The sequence below is a fragment of the Oncorhynchus tshawytscha genome, linkage group LG22 (assembly GCF_018296145.1).
Source record: "Oncorhynchus tshawytscha isolate Ot180627B linkage group LG22, Otsh_v2.0, whole genome shotgun sequence".
NCBI lineage: Eukaryota > Metazoa > Chordata > Actinopteri > Salmoniformes > Salmonidae > Oncorhynchus > Oncorhynchus tshawytscha.
In genome coordinates, this window is record NC_056450.1 from 19,560,483 (window position 1) to 19,574,124 (window position 13,642).

Consider the following 13,642-nt stretch of genomic DNA (forward strand, 5'->3'; position numbering starts at 1 on the left):
ATTTACCACACTTTTATGAGCATTTTAAGCATAATCCATATTAATTGTGCACAAAAGAATTGGATCCATATAAATTGTACAAATAATACATTTGTACGATTTGTTTTATACATTTTTGGACCAATCGCGTCGCCGCCCCTAATGCCCTAATAAACGGTTTGTTACTGACACACACACACACCCCATCCTACCCTTCCCAGTGTGGATGAAACTGATGGCCGTTGGTTCCGGCGATGATCCTCTGATTAGATTGCTCATGCGGGGCCTTAATCTCATTGATTTAATCAGTATGTCGGATTCACCGGGCTGATTGCTTCACATGGCAGAATCCATTTTCCTCATCAATCTCCGAACAGGCTGACTTCTGTCTTCTCCCCGGCCTGTAATCTCAGGGCAGGGATGATTAGGCTTAAGGGGCATCCTTTGACCTCCATAGCCACAGCTCATTCTAGAATCACCATTATTAGAGTCAACTGGAACTCGACGCAATGAAAATGATTCCTATGATATCTCCTAGCCCGGGGCTGCGTCACAAATCACACCCCGTTCCTTATATAGTTCACCACTTTCGACCAAGGCCCATAGAGCTTTGCTTAAAAGTAGTGCACTTTATAGGGAATAGGGTGCCATTTGGGATGTAGCCCCCGCTATCAGACGAGGTGCTCAAAAATGAATAAAATGTTGATGTCTCTTATCGCCACAGAGATAAATCACCTCATCATTAGTTCCGCCCCTCCTCCTCTCATTATGAGTTGATTCGCTCTGAGACCTAATTGTTTTCTCGTCTGATGTCTCCATAGTGATAAGTGGCTGGCGGTGCCCGCCCAAGTCTGGCAAGTATATGTGCACTTCCTGCAACGGGTGGATATCAGCTGTGTGACTGGCCAGCGGACCTGTCAATCACTGCTGATACGGGGCACCCAAGCCACCCGGAAGGTCCGGTGTTACACCTCGCACCCACAGGAGCTCAAGGTACAACTGGCTGTCCGGTGTCTCTCTGCCACCCTGGTTGATAAAGTTAGGCTGTGTGTCCAAAATTGCACCCTATTCACTCCATAGTGGCCTACTTTTGACTAGAACCCTATGGGCTGTTGTCAGAATGGAATACAGTCATGCTCACTGTAGAGAACGATATGTATGTTTTATATGTTTTCACCAAAGATAAAATATTTAATGAATAACTGATTTAGAGGCTGGCTCTAGTCTATATTTCAAAGACTATATTTCAATGGATTATTTTGTTGCTCTTAGCAGGTAATCTGACTGTAGTATGCATTGTTACATGAGAGAGAGTCCTACAAAGGCTGTTGAACCCATCGAGCAGGTTCTGTGTTTTGAGCGGGTTGAATGGGAGCAATGTTCCTCTCTCTCCCCATCTCACCCCCCCCCCCCTTTTCCCTCCTTCTCTCTCCCTCCCTCGTCCCCTCTCCCAGGTGGACCCAGCGGAGGTGTTTGTCCTCCTCCCGGGTGTGGTACAGGACCTGCAGCTGTGTGTGTGTCCGTTGCGGGCGGGCAGCCGCTTCTGCTACCTCACCGTGGTGGACGTGGAGCAACACACGCTGGTGGCCTGCTGGCTCCTCAGCCTCACCTGTCGCCTGCCCATCGTCTCCAAGGTGAAACCACCCACTGAAGCTCTGTCTTTCTCTGCCTCTCTCTCTCTCGCTCTCTCTCTCGCTCTCTCTCTGCCTGTCTCTCACTCTCTCTCAGTATCTATCCATCTCTCTATCTTTTTCTCTCTGTCTCTTGCTCTCTTTGTCTTTGGCTCTTTCTCCCATACACAGTCTTTCATTCTGTCTTTCTCACATAGACACTTATTCACACTCACACACACTGACATAAGGACCTATTACACACACACTCACTCAGACGCTTGCACTGCAGCTCAAAGCAGGATAATGTGTCCCCAAAAAATGCTCAATAGAGGACACCTGCAGTTTAAGGAGAGCGAGATAGAGAGGAAGAGGGAGCGAGAGGGATTCCTGGCAGCGGAGATGTCTGGACTGCGTCCCAAATGGCAACCCTATATTCTACTACATAGTGCACTACTTTTAACCAGAGCACTGTGGGTCCTGGCCAAAAGTAGTGCACACCTGGCCGAAAGTAGTGCACTATATAGGGAATACGGTGCCATTTGGAATTTGTGCCATGCTCTTTAAAGGTGTCTCCTGTAGTTTGGCTGTAATAACCTTAGCATACAGTATCTCCTAGATGGGTAGTGAAACTGTCTGAACGATTGAATGGCGCAGTGCAGTCTCACAAAGACGTGTGCAATGCAGTGGAACCCTTATTCCCCTTATGATGTCACGATGACAAGAAACACACCCAAAATAACATTATTTGGTTCCTCTCCACTGTTATGATCCTCTGCTAAATTATGAATGAAGAGACTGTTTATGTGAGATCTTTGTGGAGCTCACAGTAACAGTATCATATGTTTTTGGTGCGTCTGTGAGATTGTACGAATTTATATGCACATAATGTTATGTGACTTTGATCCTCAATGGTTCTGACAGTGTTTTATCTCTCTGTATTGTCAATCTGGGCACCTTCTTCTAAACATTGATATAATCACCTAAGTGATTTTAGATTCACAATCTGATAGTGTGCCCCGTCTCCTTTATCTCTCAGGGGCGAAAGATGAACAGATAAGGTTTCATATTCATTAGTGCACGCGTAGAAAAAAGTTTTGCAACGTAAAAGGAAAACAAGCGTTTCTTATTGGTTATGTTCAGGTAGTAGTCCATCCCTGTTTCAGTCCATTTTGTTCAGTTTGGTGCCTAATGAATAAGACTCTGTTTCATCCATACCAGCTATTTGCTTCAAATGTCATGTGTCTTTCTGTTGCATTCTACACTGATTAATTATTTTGCACCATTTGGATTTGTCTCTTGTCTCGTATTTCATTTTTTTTCTTCTTTACAGACAGATCTAAAGTCATTTTTCCCCCGTTTTTTTCCCCCTAATGGTTGAGTTTAGGATCTGATCAAAACTAAACTGATCCTAGACCTGTTTCTCAGGGCTTGTTTCTACTAGGAGTGTTGTGTGTTTCTATCATTTAGTTTCTCCCACAGACTTGATCTAAGGTCTGTTTTTTATTCCCCATTAATGGTTAAGGATACAATTCTGAGGAGGCTTAACTGATCTTAACTGATATCTCTCTTCTGGCAGGCTTTTGAAATGTGTGCACCTGTGGGAGGGGGTCGGGGGAGCACACGGAAGATCACTTACACCAACCCCTACCCCACCAGCCGTGTCCTCCTGCTACGGTCAGACCACCCTGACCTGCTCCAGTTTAAAGAGGACAGTTTTGAGGTGAGCACCACTACAAAGCACAACACTGCCCTCTGGTCATGTCTCTGTTCAAACTGACATTTAATGAGGAACAGAGGGAGGGAGAGCAACAGGGAGAGAGAGAGGAAAAGAGAGCAAGAGAGAATGGGAGGGGGGGGGAGGACCATCCTTTTCTATTTTCAAACATGAATCAGGTGTCGTATTGGACCTGGACCATATTCATTACTAACACTGGAAAGAACTTCTTCCTCTCTGTAGTTATTGGCTCTGGGACAGACCAGTGACACTAACAAGTCGTTAGTTTATGTGTTTACGGACATATTTCATCTCTCCATATCCCAATCTGTTGTCCCCACTTTCTTCAAGATGTCCACTATTGTTCCTGTACCCAAGAAAGCGAAGGTAACTGAACTAAATGATTATCGCCTCTTAGCACTCACTTCTGTCATTAAGAAGTGCTACAATTCGCCCCAACAGATCCACGGACGACGCAATCCCCATTGTTCTTCACACTGCCCTATCCCACCTGGAAAAGAGAAATATGTACAGTATGTAAGAATGCTGTTCATCAACTACAGCTCACCCTGCAAGCTCATCACTAAGCTCAGGGCCCTGGGTCTGAACCCCTCCCTGTGCAACTGGGTCCTGGACTTCCTGACGTGCCGACCCCAAGTGGTGAAGGTAGGCAACAACACCTCCGCCACTGATCCTCAACACGGGGGCCACTGAAGGGTGCGTACTCAGCCCCCTGCTGTACTCCCTGTTCACCAATGACTGCATGGCCACGCACATCTCTAACTCAATCATCAAGTTTGCTGACAACACAACAGTGCTAGGCCTGATTACCAACAGCCTTCTTCACACAAACAATGTAGTGAAGAAGGTGCAACAGCGCTTCTTCAACCTCAGGATGCTGAAGACATTTGTCTTGGCCCATAAGACCCTCATGAACTTGGACAGATGGACCATTAAGGCGCCTCCTGTCGGGCTGTATCACCGCCTGGTACACAATTGCACCGTCCGGAACCGCAGGGCTCTCCAGAGGGTGGTGCGGTCAATGCATCACTGGGGAACACTGCCTTCCCTCCAGGACATCTACAACCGGTGTCATAGGAAGGACAAGAAGTTCAGGAAGGCCAAGAAGTTCATCAAGGACCTCCACCATCAGAGCCACGGCCTGTTCGCCCCACTACCATCAAGAAGGCATTACAGGTGCATCAAAACCGGGATCGAGAGAGTGACACAGCTCTTTCCTCCACGTTATCAGACTGTTAAACAGGCACCATTCTAGCCAGCTACCACCCAGTACTCTACCCTGCACCTTAGAGACTGCTGCCCTATGTACAGAGTCACTTTAATAATATTTACATACGAAACAGACTATTATATTTATATGCACTGAATTTACAAAACATTAGGAACACCTTCCTAATATTGAGTTGGACCGCTTTTTATCAGAATAGTCTCAATTCGTTGGGGCATGGACTCGACATGGTGTTGAAAGCGTTCCACTGGGAGGCTGTCCCATGTGACTACAATGCTTCCCACAGTTGTCAAGTTGGCTGATTGTCCTTGGGGTGGTGGAACATTCTTGATACACACGAGAAACTGTTGAGCATAAAAAATCCAGCAGCGTTGCAGTTCTTGACACACTCAAACCGATGTGCCTGGCACCTACAGTACTACCATGCCCCAATTAAAGGCACTTAAATATTTTGTCTTGCCCATTCACCCTCTGAATAGCATACATACACAATCCATGTCTAAATTGTCTTTTTTTTTTTACCAGTTTTCTCCCCAAGAATGATTGGAGTGGATTTAACAAGTGACATCAATAAGGGATCCTAGCTTTCACCTGGTCAGTCTATGTCATGGAAAGAGCAGGTGTTCTTAATATTTTGTTTACTCAGTGTACATGGTATATATACTGAAAAAAAATATAAACGCAACATGTAACAATTTCAATGATTTTACTTAGTTACAGTTCATATAAGGAAATCAGTCAATTAAAAAAAAATCATTAGGCCCAAATCTATGGATTTCACATGACTGGGCAGGGTCGCAGCCATGGGTAGGCCCGGGAGGACAAAGTTCCACCCACTTGGGAGCCAGGCCCACCCAGTGGGTAGCCAAGCTCAGCCAATCAGAATGAGGTTTTCCCCACAAAGGGCTTTATTACAGACAGAAATACTCCTCAGTTTCAGCAGCTGTCTGGGTGGCTGGTCTGTCGATCCCGCAGGTAAAGAAAAAAGATGTAGAGGTCCTGGGTTGATGTGGTTACACCTGGTCTGCGGTTGTGAGGCCGGTTGCCAAATTCTCTAAAATGGCATTGAGGCAGCTAATGGTAGAGAAATTAACATTCAATTATCTGGCAACAGCGCTGGTGGACATTCCTGCAGTCAGCATTCCAATTGCACGCTCCCTCAAAGCTTGAGTCATCTGTGGCATTGTGTTGTATGACAACTGCACATTTTAGTGGCCTTTTATTGTCCCCAGCACAAGGTGCACCTGTGTAATGATCTTGCCGTTCAATCAGCTTTTTGATATTCAACACCTGTCAGGTGGATGGAATATGGCCATTACGTGCAAACGAGAAATGCTCACAAACTGGGATGTAAAGAAATTCATGCACAAAATTGTAGAGAAATACGTTTTTTGTACGTATGAAAAATTTCTGGGATGTTTTATTTCTTCTCATCAAACATGGGACCAACACTTTACATGTCGCATTTATATTTTTTTCAGTGTGTATATATATATACACACTGAAAAAAATATAAATGCGACATGTAAAGTGTTGGTCCCATGTTTGATGAGAAGAAATAAAACATCCCAGAAATTTTTCATACGTACAAAAAACGTATTTATATAAAAAACGTGTATATATATATATATATTCTGGTCTCTGACGTTACTCATCCTGATATTTCTGAATTTCTTTATTTTTATGGATTATGTGTATTGTTATTTTGTTATTGCTAGGTATTACTGTACTGTTGGAGCGAGAAACACAAGCATTTCACTGCACCTGCGATAATGTTTACGTAATATGAATAACACGTCCAATATAGCTGTTGATTTCTTTCCATGTTCCGTCATTAGCCCCAGTGTCTCATAGCAGATTCATTGACTTCATAAGCATCTCGACATAAACAAGTCGTCTCAACATCATTGGCTTTCATTCGCTGTCATTTGCAAGACGGTCTCATAGAGCAAGCAGCGGTGTAAATGGAAAATTAACTCCTCAAAAAATCAGTTTATGTGTCTACGACTTGCATACAGATATGATGCTTAACCAAATAGAGAGAGACAGAGGGAGAGAGAGGGGCAAGAAAAATAACCAACTGTGTTTTCCATTTAGTCAACTTAGCTTCAGGCTCAATGCTCTCTAAACAATTTATGGGGTTTATATCTTAACTTTGAATAGAGTAATTTTCCCTACTCCAAAAACTAACTACGCTGCCATAATAAAAACATTTGGGAAGCAAAAAAAGCAGAGCAAGGATCGATATTATAGTTTTCCAGAAATTACCGGATAAATCTCACACATTGAACCATATATTTTAGCTGGCCATTACGTGGAATGCAGCCATTGGAAATGAGTTTTTATTAAAATGTCCAAATAAGACCTTATGAACAGAGTGGCGAGCCGCAAACAAACGATAACCATATGAATTCTGCTAATAATCAAAGCACAACACAACACACTGGCTGTAGTTAATTTGGAGGAAGAAAACAACAATACAAGAGCATGTAGTTTCACGAGCTTTCAATTTATGGTGGGAACACCAGGTGTTGTAGAAAACAATTTCCCTTTTTTACAAAATGACTCTAATTCTGGTTGACTTTTCTCTAATGAGCCAATTATAGTGGCAAACCGTTTTGTTGATTTGAGGTTTTACACAAATCTATTGTTGTCGTATCGCCACACATCCCTAGACGTTATGTGTTGTAATCACAGTCAAGTGGCGTAAATATAGGCAGAAGATTATAAACAATGTACTATAGTACTCTGCTTTTTAGGTGTATTTCACCAATGTTCAAAAAACGCATCACACATGCTTCTTTTAAATGTCATTTAGAATATTAGGGTTGCAGTGCATTCAGAAAGTTTTCATACCCCTTGACTTATTGGACATTTTGTTGTGTTACAGCCTGAATTCAAAAGGGATTCAAAAATAATAACTTCACCCATCTACACACCATAACCCATAATGACAAAGTGAAAATATGCTTTTTGCAAATGTGTTGAAAATGAAATACAGAAACGTCCTAGTCCTTGCTGATGACAAGCATACCCATAACATGATGCAGCCACCACCATGCTTGAAAATATAAAGAATTGTACTCTGTGATGAGTTGTGTTGGATTTGCCCCAAACATAATGCTTTGTATTCAGGACAAAAAGATAATTTGTTTCCCACATTTCTAGCAGTTTTACTTTAGTGCCTTATTGCATGTTTTGGTGCATGTTTTGGAATATTTTTTATCCTGTACAGGCTTCTTTCTTTTCACCCTGTCAGTTAAGTTAGTTTTGTGGAGTAACTACAATGTTGTTGATCCATCCTCAGTGTTCTCCTATCACAACCATTAAACTATAACGGTTTTAAAGTCACTATTGACCTCATGGTGAAATCCCTGATCGTTTTACTTCCTCTCTGGAAACTAGTTAGGAAGGATGCCTGTATCTTTGTGGTGACTGGGTGTTTTCATACACCATCCAACGTGTAATTAATAACTTCACCATACTCGAAGTAGCTTCAATGTCTGCCTTTTTTTTAGGTGCCCTTCTATGTGAGGCATTGGAAAACCTCCCTGGTTTCTGTGGTTGAGACTGAGACTATGTTTAAAATTCACTGCTCGACTGAGGGGCCTTACAATTATCTGTATGTGTGGGGTACAGAAATTACAGTGCCTTGCGAAAGTATTCGGCCCCCTTGAACTTTGCGACCTTTTGCCACATTTCAGGCTTCAAACATAAAGATATAAATCTGTATTTTTTTGTGAAGAATCAACAACAAGTGGGACACAATCATGAAGTGGAACGACATTTATTGGATATTTCAAACTTTTTTAACAAATCAAAAACTGAAAAATTGGGCGTGCAAAATTATTCAGCCCCTTTACTTTCAGTGCAGCAAACTCTCTCCAGAAGTTCAGTGAGGATCTCTGAATGATCCAATGTTGACCTAAATGACTAATGATGATAAATACAATCCACCTGTGTGTAATCAAGTCTCCGTATAAATGCACCTGCACTGTGATAGTCTCAGAGGTCCGTTAAAAGCGCAGAGAGCATCATGAAGAACAAGGAACACACCAGGCAGGTCCGAGATACTGTTGTGAAGAAGTTTAAAGCCGGATTTGGATACAAAAAGATTTCCCAAGCTTTAAACATCCCAAGGAGCATTGTGCAAGCGATAATATTGAAATGGAAGGAGTATCAGACCACTGCAAATCTACCAAGACCTGGCCGTCCCTCTAAACTTTCAGCTCATACAAGGAGAAGACTGATCAGAGATGCAGCCAAGAGGCCCATGATCACTCTGGATGAACTGCAAAGATCTACAGCTGAGGTGGGAGACTCTGTCCATAGGACAACAATCAGTCGTATATTGCACAAATCTGGCCTTTATGGAAGAGTGGCAAGAAGAAAGCCATTTCTTAAAGATATCCATAAAAAGTGTTGTTTAAAGTTTGCCACAAGCCACCTGGGAGACACACCAAACATGTGGAAGAAGGTGCTCTGGTCAGATGAAACCAAAATTGAACTTGTTGGCAACAATGCAAAACGTTATGTTTGGCGTAAAAGCAACAAAGCTCATCACCCTGAACACACCATCCCCACTGTCAAACATGGTGGTGGCAGCATCATGGTTTGGGCCTGCTTTTCTTCAGCAGGGACAGGGAAGATGGTTCAAATTGATGGGAAGATGGATGGAGCCAAATACAGGACCATTCTGGAAGAAAACCTGATGGAGTCTGCAAAAGACCTGAGACTGGGACGGAGATTTGTCTTCCAACAAGACAATGATCCAAAACATAAAGCAAAATCTACAATGGAATGGTTCAAAAATAAACATATCCAGGTGTTAGAATGGCCAAGTCAAAGTCCAGACCTGAATCCAATCGAGAATCTGTGGAAAGAACTGAAAACTTCTGTTCACAAATGCTCTCCATCCAACCTCACTGAGCTCGAGCTGTTTTGCAAGGAGGAATGGGAAAAATGTCAGTCTCTCGATGTGCAAAACTGATAGAGACATACCCCAAGCGACTTACAGCTGTAATCGCAGCAAAAGGTGACGCTACAAAGTATTAACTTAAGGGGGCTGAATAATTTTGCACGCCCAATTTTTCAGTTTTTGATTTGTTAAAAAAGTTTGAAATATCCAATAAATGTCGTTCCACTTCATGATTGTGTCCCACTTGTTGATTCTTCACAAAAAAATACAGTTTTATATCTTTGTTTGAAGCCTGAAATGTGGCAAAGTAACTCAAATGGTGTGATGATATTAATTAACAACAATTTGGATCTGAACGTGCAAATAGTCAGGAATGATTCGCAAGGAAGGTGGATCCTTTTTAATATGAAAGTGGATGAAATAAGAGATTTGGCTCATTAATCTATATGGTCCAAATCAGGATGATCCATACTTCTTTGAAAACATTTATACCAATTTATTGAATTTACAGGCAACAAGTCATTATGGTAGGAGACTATAACACAGTGTTAAGTACCTCAACTCTACAAACTATCATCACCGTGCCCTTAAGGAAATCACAATTATTATGGACACATTAGAAATAGTGGATATTTGGAGACTAAAAAACCCCAACCTAGTGAGATATACGTGGAGGAGACTTAATCAAGCTAGTTGTCTTGACCACTTTCTTGTCTCTTTCTCTCTTGCATCAAAGGTTAAAAAAGTGTTAATAGGAGTCAGAATGCGATCGGCTCATCATCTAATTTGCATTCACATAACTATTTCCACATGGACGGAGATATTGGAAATTTAATCAAAGTTTACTGGAGGACAACTTAGTTAAAAATAAGACAAAATCATTTATAACTCAATTTTTCCAGTATAATATAGGTTCAGCAAATCCCCTTATTGTTTGGGAATCCTAAATGTATCTTCAGAGGTCATTCAATTCAATATTCATCAATAATACCATTTTAAAAAAGCAGTTTTCTGGCTAAAGAGACAAGACTAACAAGGGAAATCCATAAACTAATAGTACAGGTAGTTAGCAATAAAAACGATACTACAGAGATGCAAAATAAGTTGGAAGAAAAACAAAAAGAACTTGAGGATTTTATTCAAGAACGATCTAATGTAATCTATTACAAAAATAAAGCAAACTAGATGGAATATGGAGAAAAATGCACAACATTCTTCCAAAATCTCCAATACAGGAACTCTAAAAAAAATAATTTGCAGAAACTTGTTACTGAAGACAGTCATCTATGATTCTCAGAATTATATTTTAAGAGGAACCTAAATATTTTAGTCAGATGTTCTCTTTTCTGTCTCATCCTCTCCCACTGAATGAAGATTACGGTAAGGAATTCTTTCCAAATAATATAAAAAATGGAAAATTAACAAATTTACAGAAAGATCAGTGCGAAGGCCAAATTACAGAGGAAGGCTATTAAATCCTTTGTCTGTAAAAAACCCAGGGGTTGATGACATACCGATGACATACCGGCATATCAAGACTTTTTTGATCTACTGAAAGCTCCGTTGTTAGAAATTGTAGTCTGTCGGGTACTCAGCAGGAAGGTCTGATATCTCTATTATTAAAACAAGACCCAGATGGCAAATATAAAGACCCATTCTATCTAAAAAAAAACTGGAGGCCCCTTACATGTCAAATACTAGCGAAATGCATAGCACTCAGAATTTAAAGGGTTTTTACCAGGTATTGTTCATCCTGATCAGACAGGTTTTTTTTACATGGACGATACATTGGAGATAATATATGACAACTACTAGAAATAATAGAAAATCATGAAACATATAAGAAGCCAGGCCTGGTATTTAAAGCGGATTTTGAAAAGGCATTTGATAAAGTAAGACTGGATTTTATTTATAAATGCCTGGATTTTTTCAATTTCTGTGATTCTCTAATAAAATGGGTAAAAATAATGTATAGCAACCCCAGGTGTAATATAGTAAATAACAGCTACTTCTCAAGAGAGTTTTGAATGGTCAAGAGCAGTTAAACAAGGGTGTCTGCTGTCACCATATCTATTCGTTATGGCCATTGAAATGCTAGCTATTAAAATCAGAACCAATAACAACATTAGAGGATTAGAAATCCAAGGTTTAAAAACAAAGGTGTCCATGTATTGATGACTCAAGTTTTATATTAAGTCTGCAAGCTAGATCCCTGCAATGTCTCATTGAAGATCTGGATAACTTTTCTGGACTAAAACCTAATTATGATGTGTACAATATTACTTATTGGATCTTTAAAAAATACAACTTTTACATTACCCTGCAGTTTACCTATACAACGGGCTGATGGTGAAGTGAACAGACTTGTGTTACAGGAATTAAATTCCTCTATGTTTTAATACCCAATTAAAATTAAACACTCTGTCAATTCATAAGAATTTGTAAGACCCTTATTTGTATAAAATGTACAGAGATCAGTCTTTAAAATCAACCAGCAGCTTTTATTCTCGAGAGTACTGCTCATGATACATTTTACCACAGATTATAAACTGAAAATGACATCAGCGTTTTCTAAATGTTCCGTCTCTTCTTGACACTGGTAGAAAGACTGTATAGTTCTCAAGCCTTCCCACATCGTCTAGAGCCAAGGCCAGCCTGTGTAGATAAGCATTCTAGCCAGTCTGACGATATAGTTCATTCATTACTACCAAGGAACAGTCAGTCATTGTTCTAATTCTTGATTATATTTACACACATTATATTCAGTACTAGGATTTGAAAGAAAATTCATACATATACAGTAACATAATAGTATTCTGATTAGTCAGTCCTGATTGAAATGTATACATAATTAGTCATTATTGATTAAAAAAAATCCCTTAACAACTTGGTATTCATATCACAAAATATATAAATAAGCTCTCCGAGATGAATTTCAATAGAAAACTTGTAAAAATAGACCAGATCCTGCAACCCTGGAGAGGTAAATACCTTTCTATTTATGTAAAAATTGCCCTGATTAACTCCTTAGTCATATCTCTGTTGACTCACTTACTTATGGTGCTGCCTACTGCTGATGATTTAGTTTTTCAAATCATATGAGCAAAAAATATTTCGCTTTATCTGGGACGCTAAACCAGATAAAATAAAGCGTGCCTATCTATATAATAAATATGAATTGGGTGGGTTGAGATTATTGAATATAAAAGCACTAAACCTGTCTAAAAGCTTCACTTATTCAAAAGGTTTACTTGAACCCTAATTGCTTCTCAAGTAGATTACTAAGAAATGCTCATGCATTTAAAAAAAAAAGTCCTTTTTGCCTTTGTGCAGATTGCCATGTCTCATTTTTGATTCATTGAAACAAGCATTGCATAGCTGGTTACAATTTCAATTTCATCACCCTGAAAAGAGAACAAATATTACAACACATATTATGGTTGAACTGAAATGTGCTGGTTGATAAAATACCTGTATTTATGGAAAATATTTTTGAAAAGGGTATTTTGTTCTTAAATTATATTGTAAATTGTAATGGTAGAGTTATGTCCTTCATGGAGTTATCAGAATTGTACAGAAAGTTCTGCTCAATCCAAGAGTACAACCAATTGACTACAGCATTACCCCAAAAATGGAGGAGGGAGGTGGCAGCAGGAGGAGGTACGGAACTGGTCTGTCTGCCCAATATAATTGTCACACTGTAGCTAAACTTAACAAAACATTGTGCGACAGAAAACCAAACATTTTAGTTTCTTATTGAACGAGTTCAGGTAATCCGTCCCTGTTTTTGTCCTTTTTTTCTTCCATTTGGTACCTAATGAACACAACCCTGTTCTTTCCCTGTAGATTGGGGGAGGGGAGACCTACCGAATCGGGCTGCGGTTTGCTCCCAGCCAAAGTCCTGGTGCTCAGGAGATCCTCATCTACATCAACAACCAGGAGGAGACCACGGAGGAGACCTTCTGTGTGAAAGTGAAATACACCTGAACACACGGCAACTCAACGCAGTACTGTACACATCAACTACTACCGTACAGAACAATGCTCTTTGCTAAGAAAGACGGCTCAACAATGTTCTCATCAACTACTGTATAGAACTCAACACTTTGCTACTTATGAAAGACGGCTCAATTCAGTACTCATCAACTTCTGTATATATATATATATAT

At 40.4% G+C, this 13,642-nt stretch overlaps 1 protein-coding gene across 4 annotated transcripts in view; it reads left to right on the plus strand.

The window, feature by feature from the left end:
- Positions 1 to 13,642, plus strand: part of nphp4 (nephronophthisis 4) — a 191,766-nt gene extending 178,124 nt beyond the window's left edge. For all 4 annotated transcript variants that reach the window (XM_024384500.2, XM_042303891.1, XM_024384503.2 and 1 more), the window contains 4 exons: positions 801 to 972; positions 1,434 to 1,613; positions 3,169 to 3,312; positions 13,320 to 13,642. In XM_024384500.2, the coding sequence (XP_024240268.1) occupies positions 801 to 972; positions 1,434 to 1,613; positions 3,169 to 3,312; positions 13,320 to 13,460 (637 nt within the window). In that variant the 3' untranslated portion in view covers positions 13,461 to 13,642. The remainder of the gene's footprint in view (positions 1 to 800; positions 973 to 1,433; positions 1,614 to 3,168; positions 3,313 to 13,319) is intronic.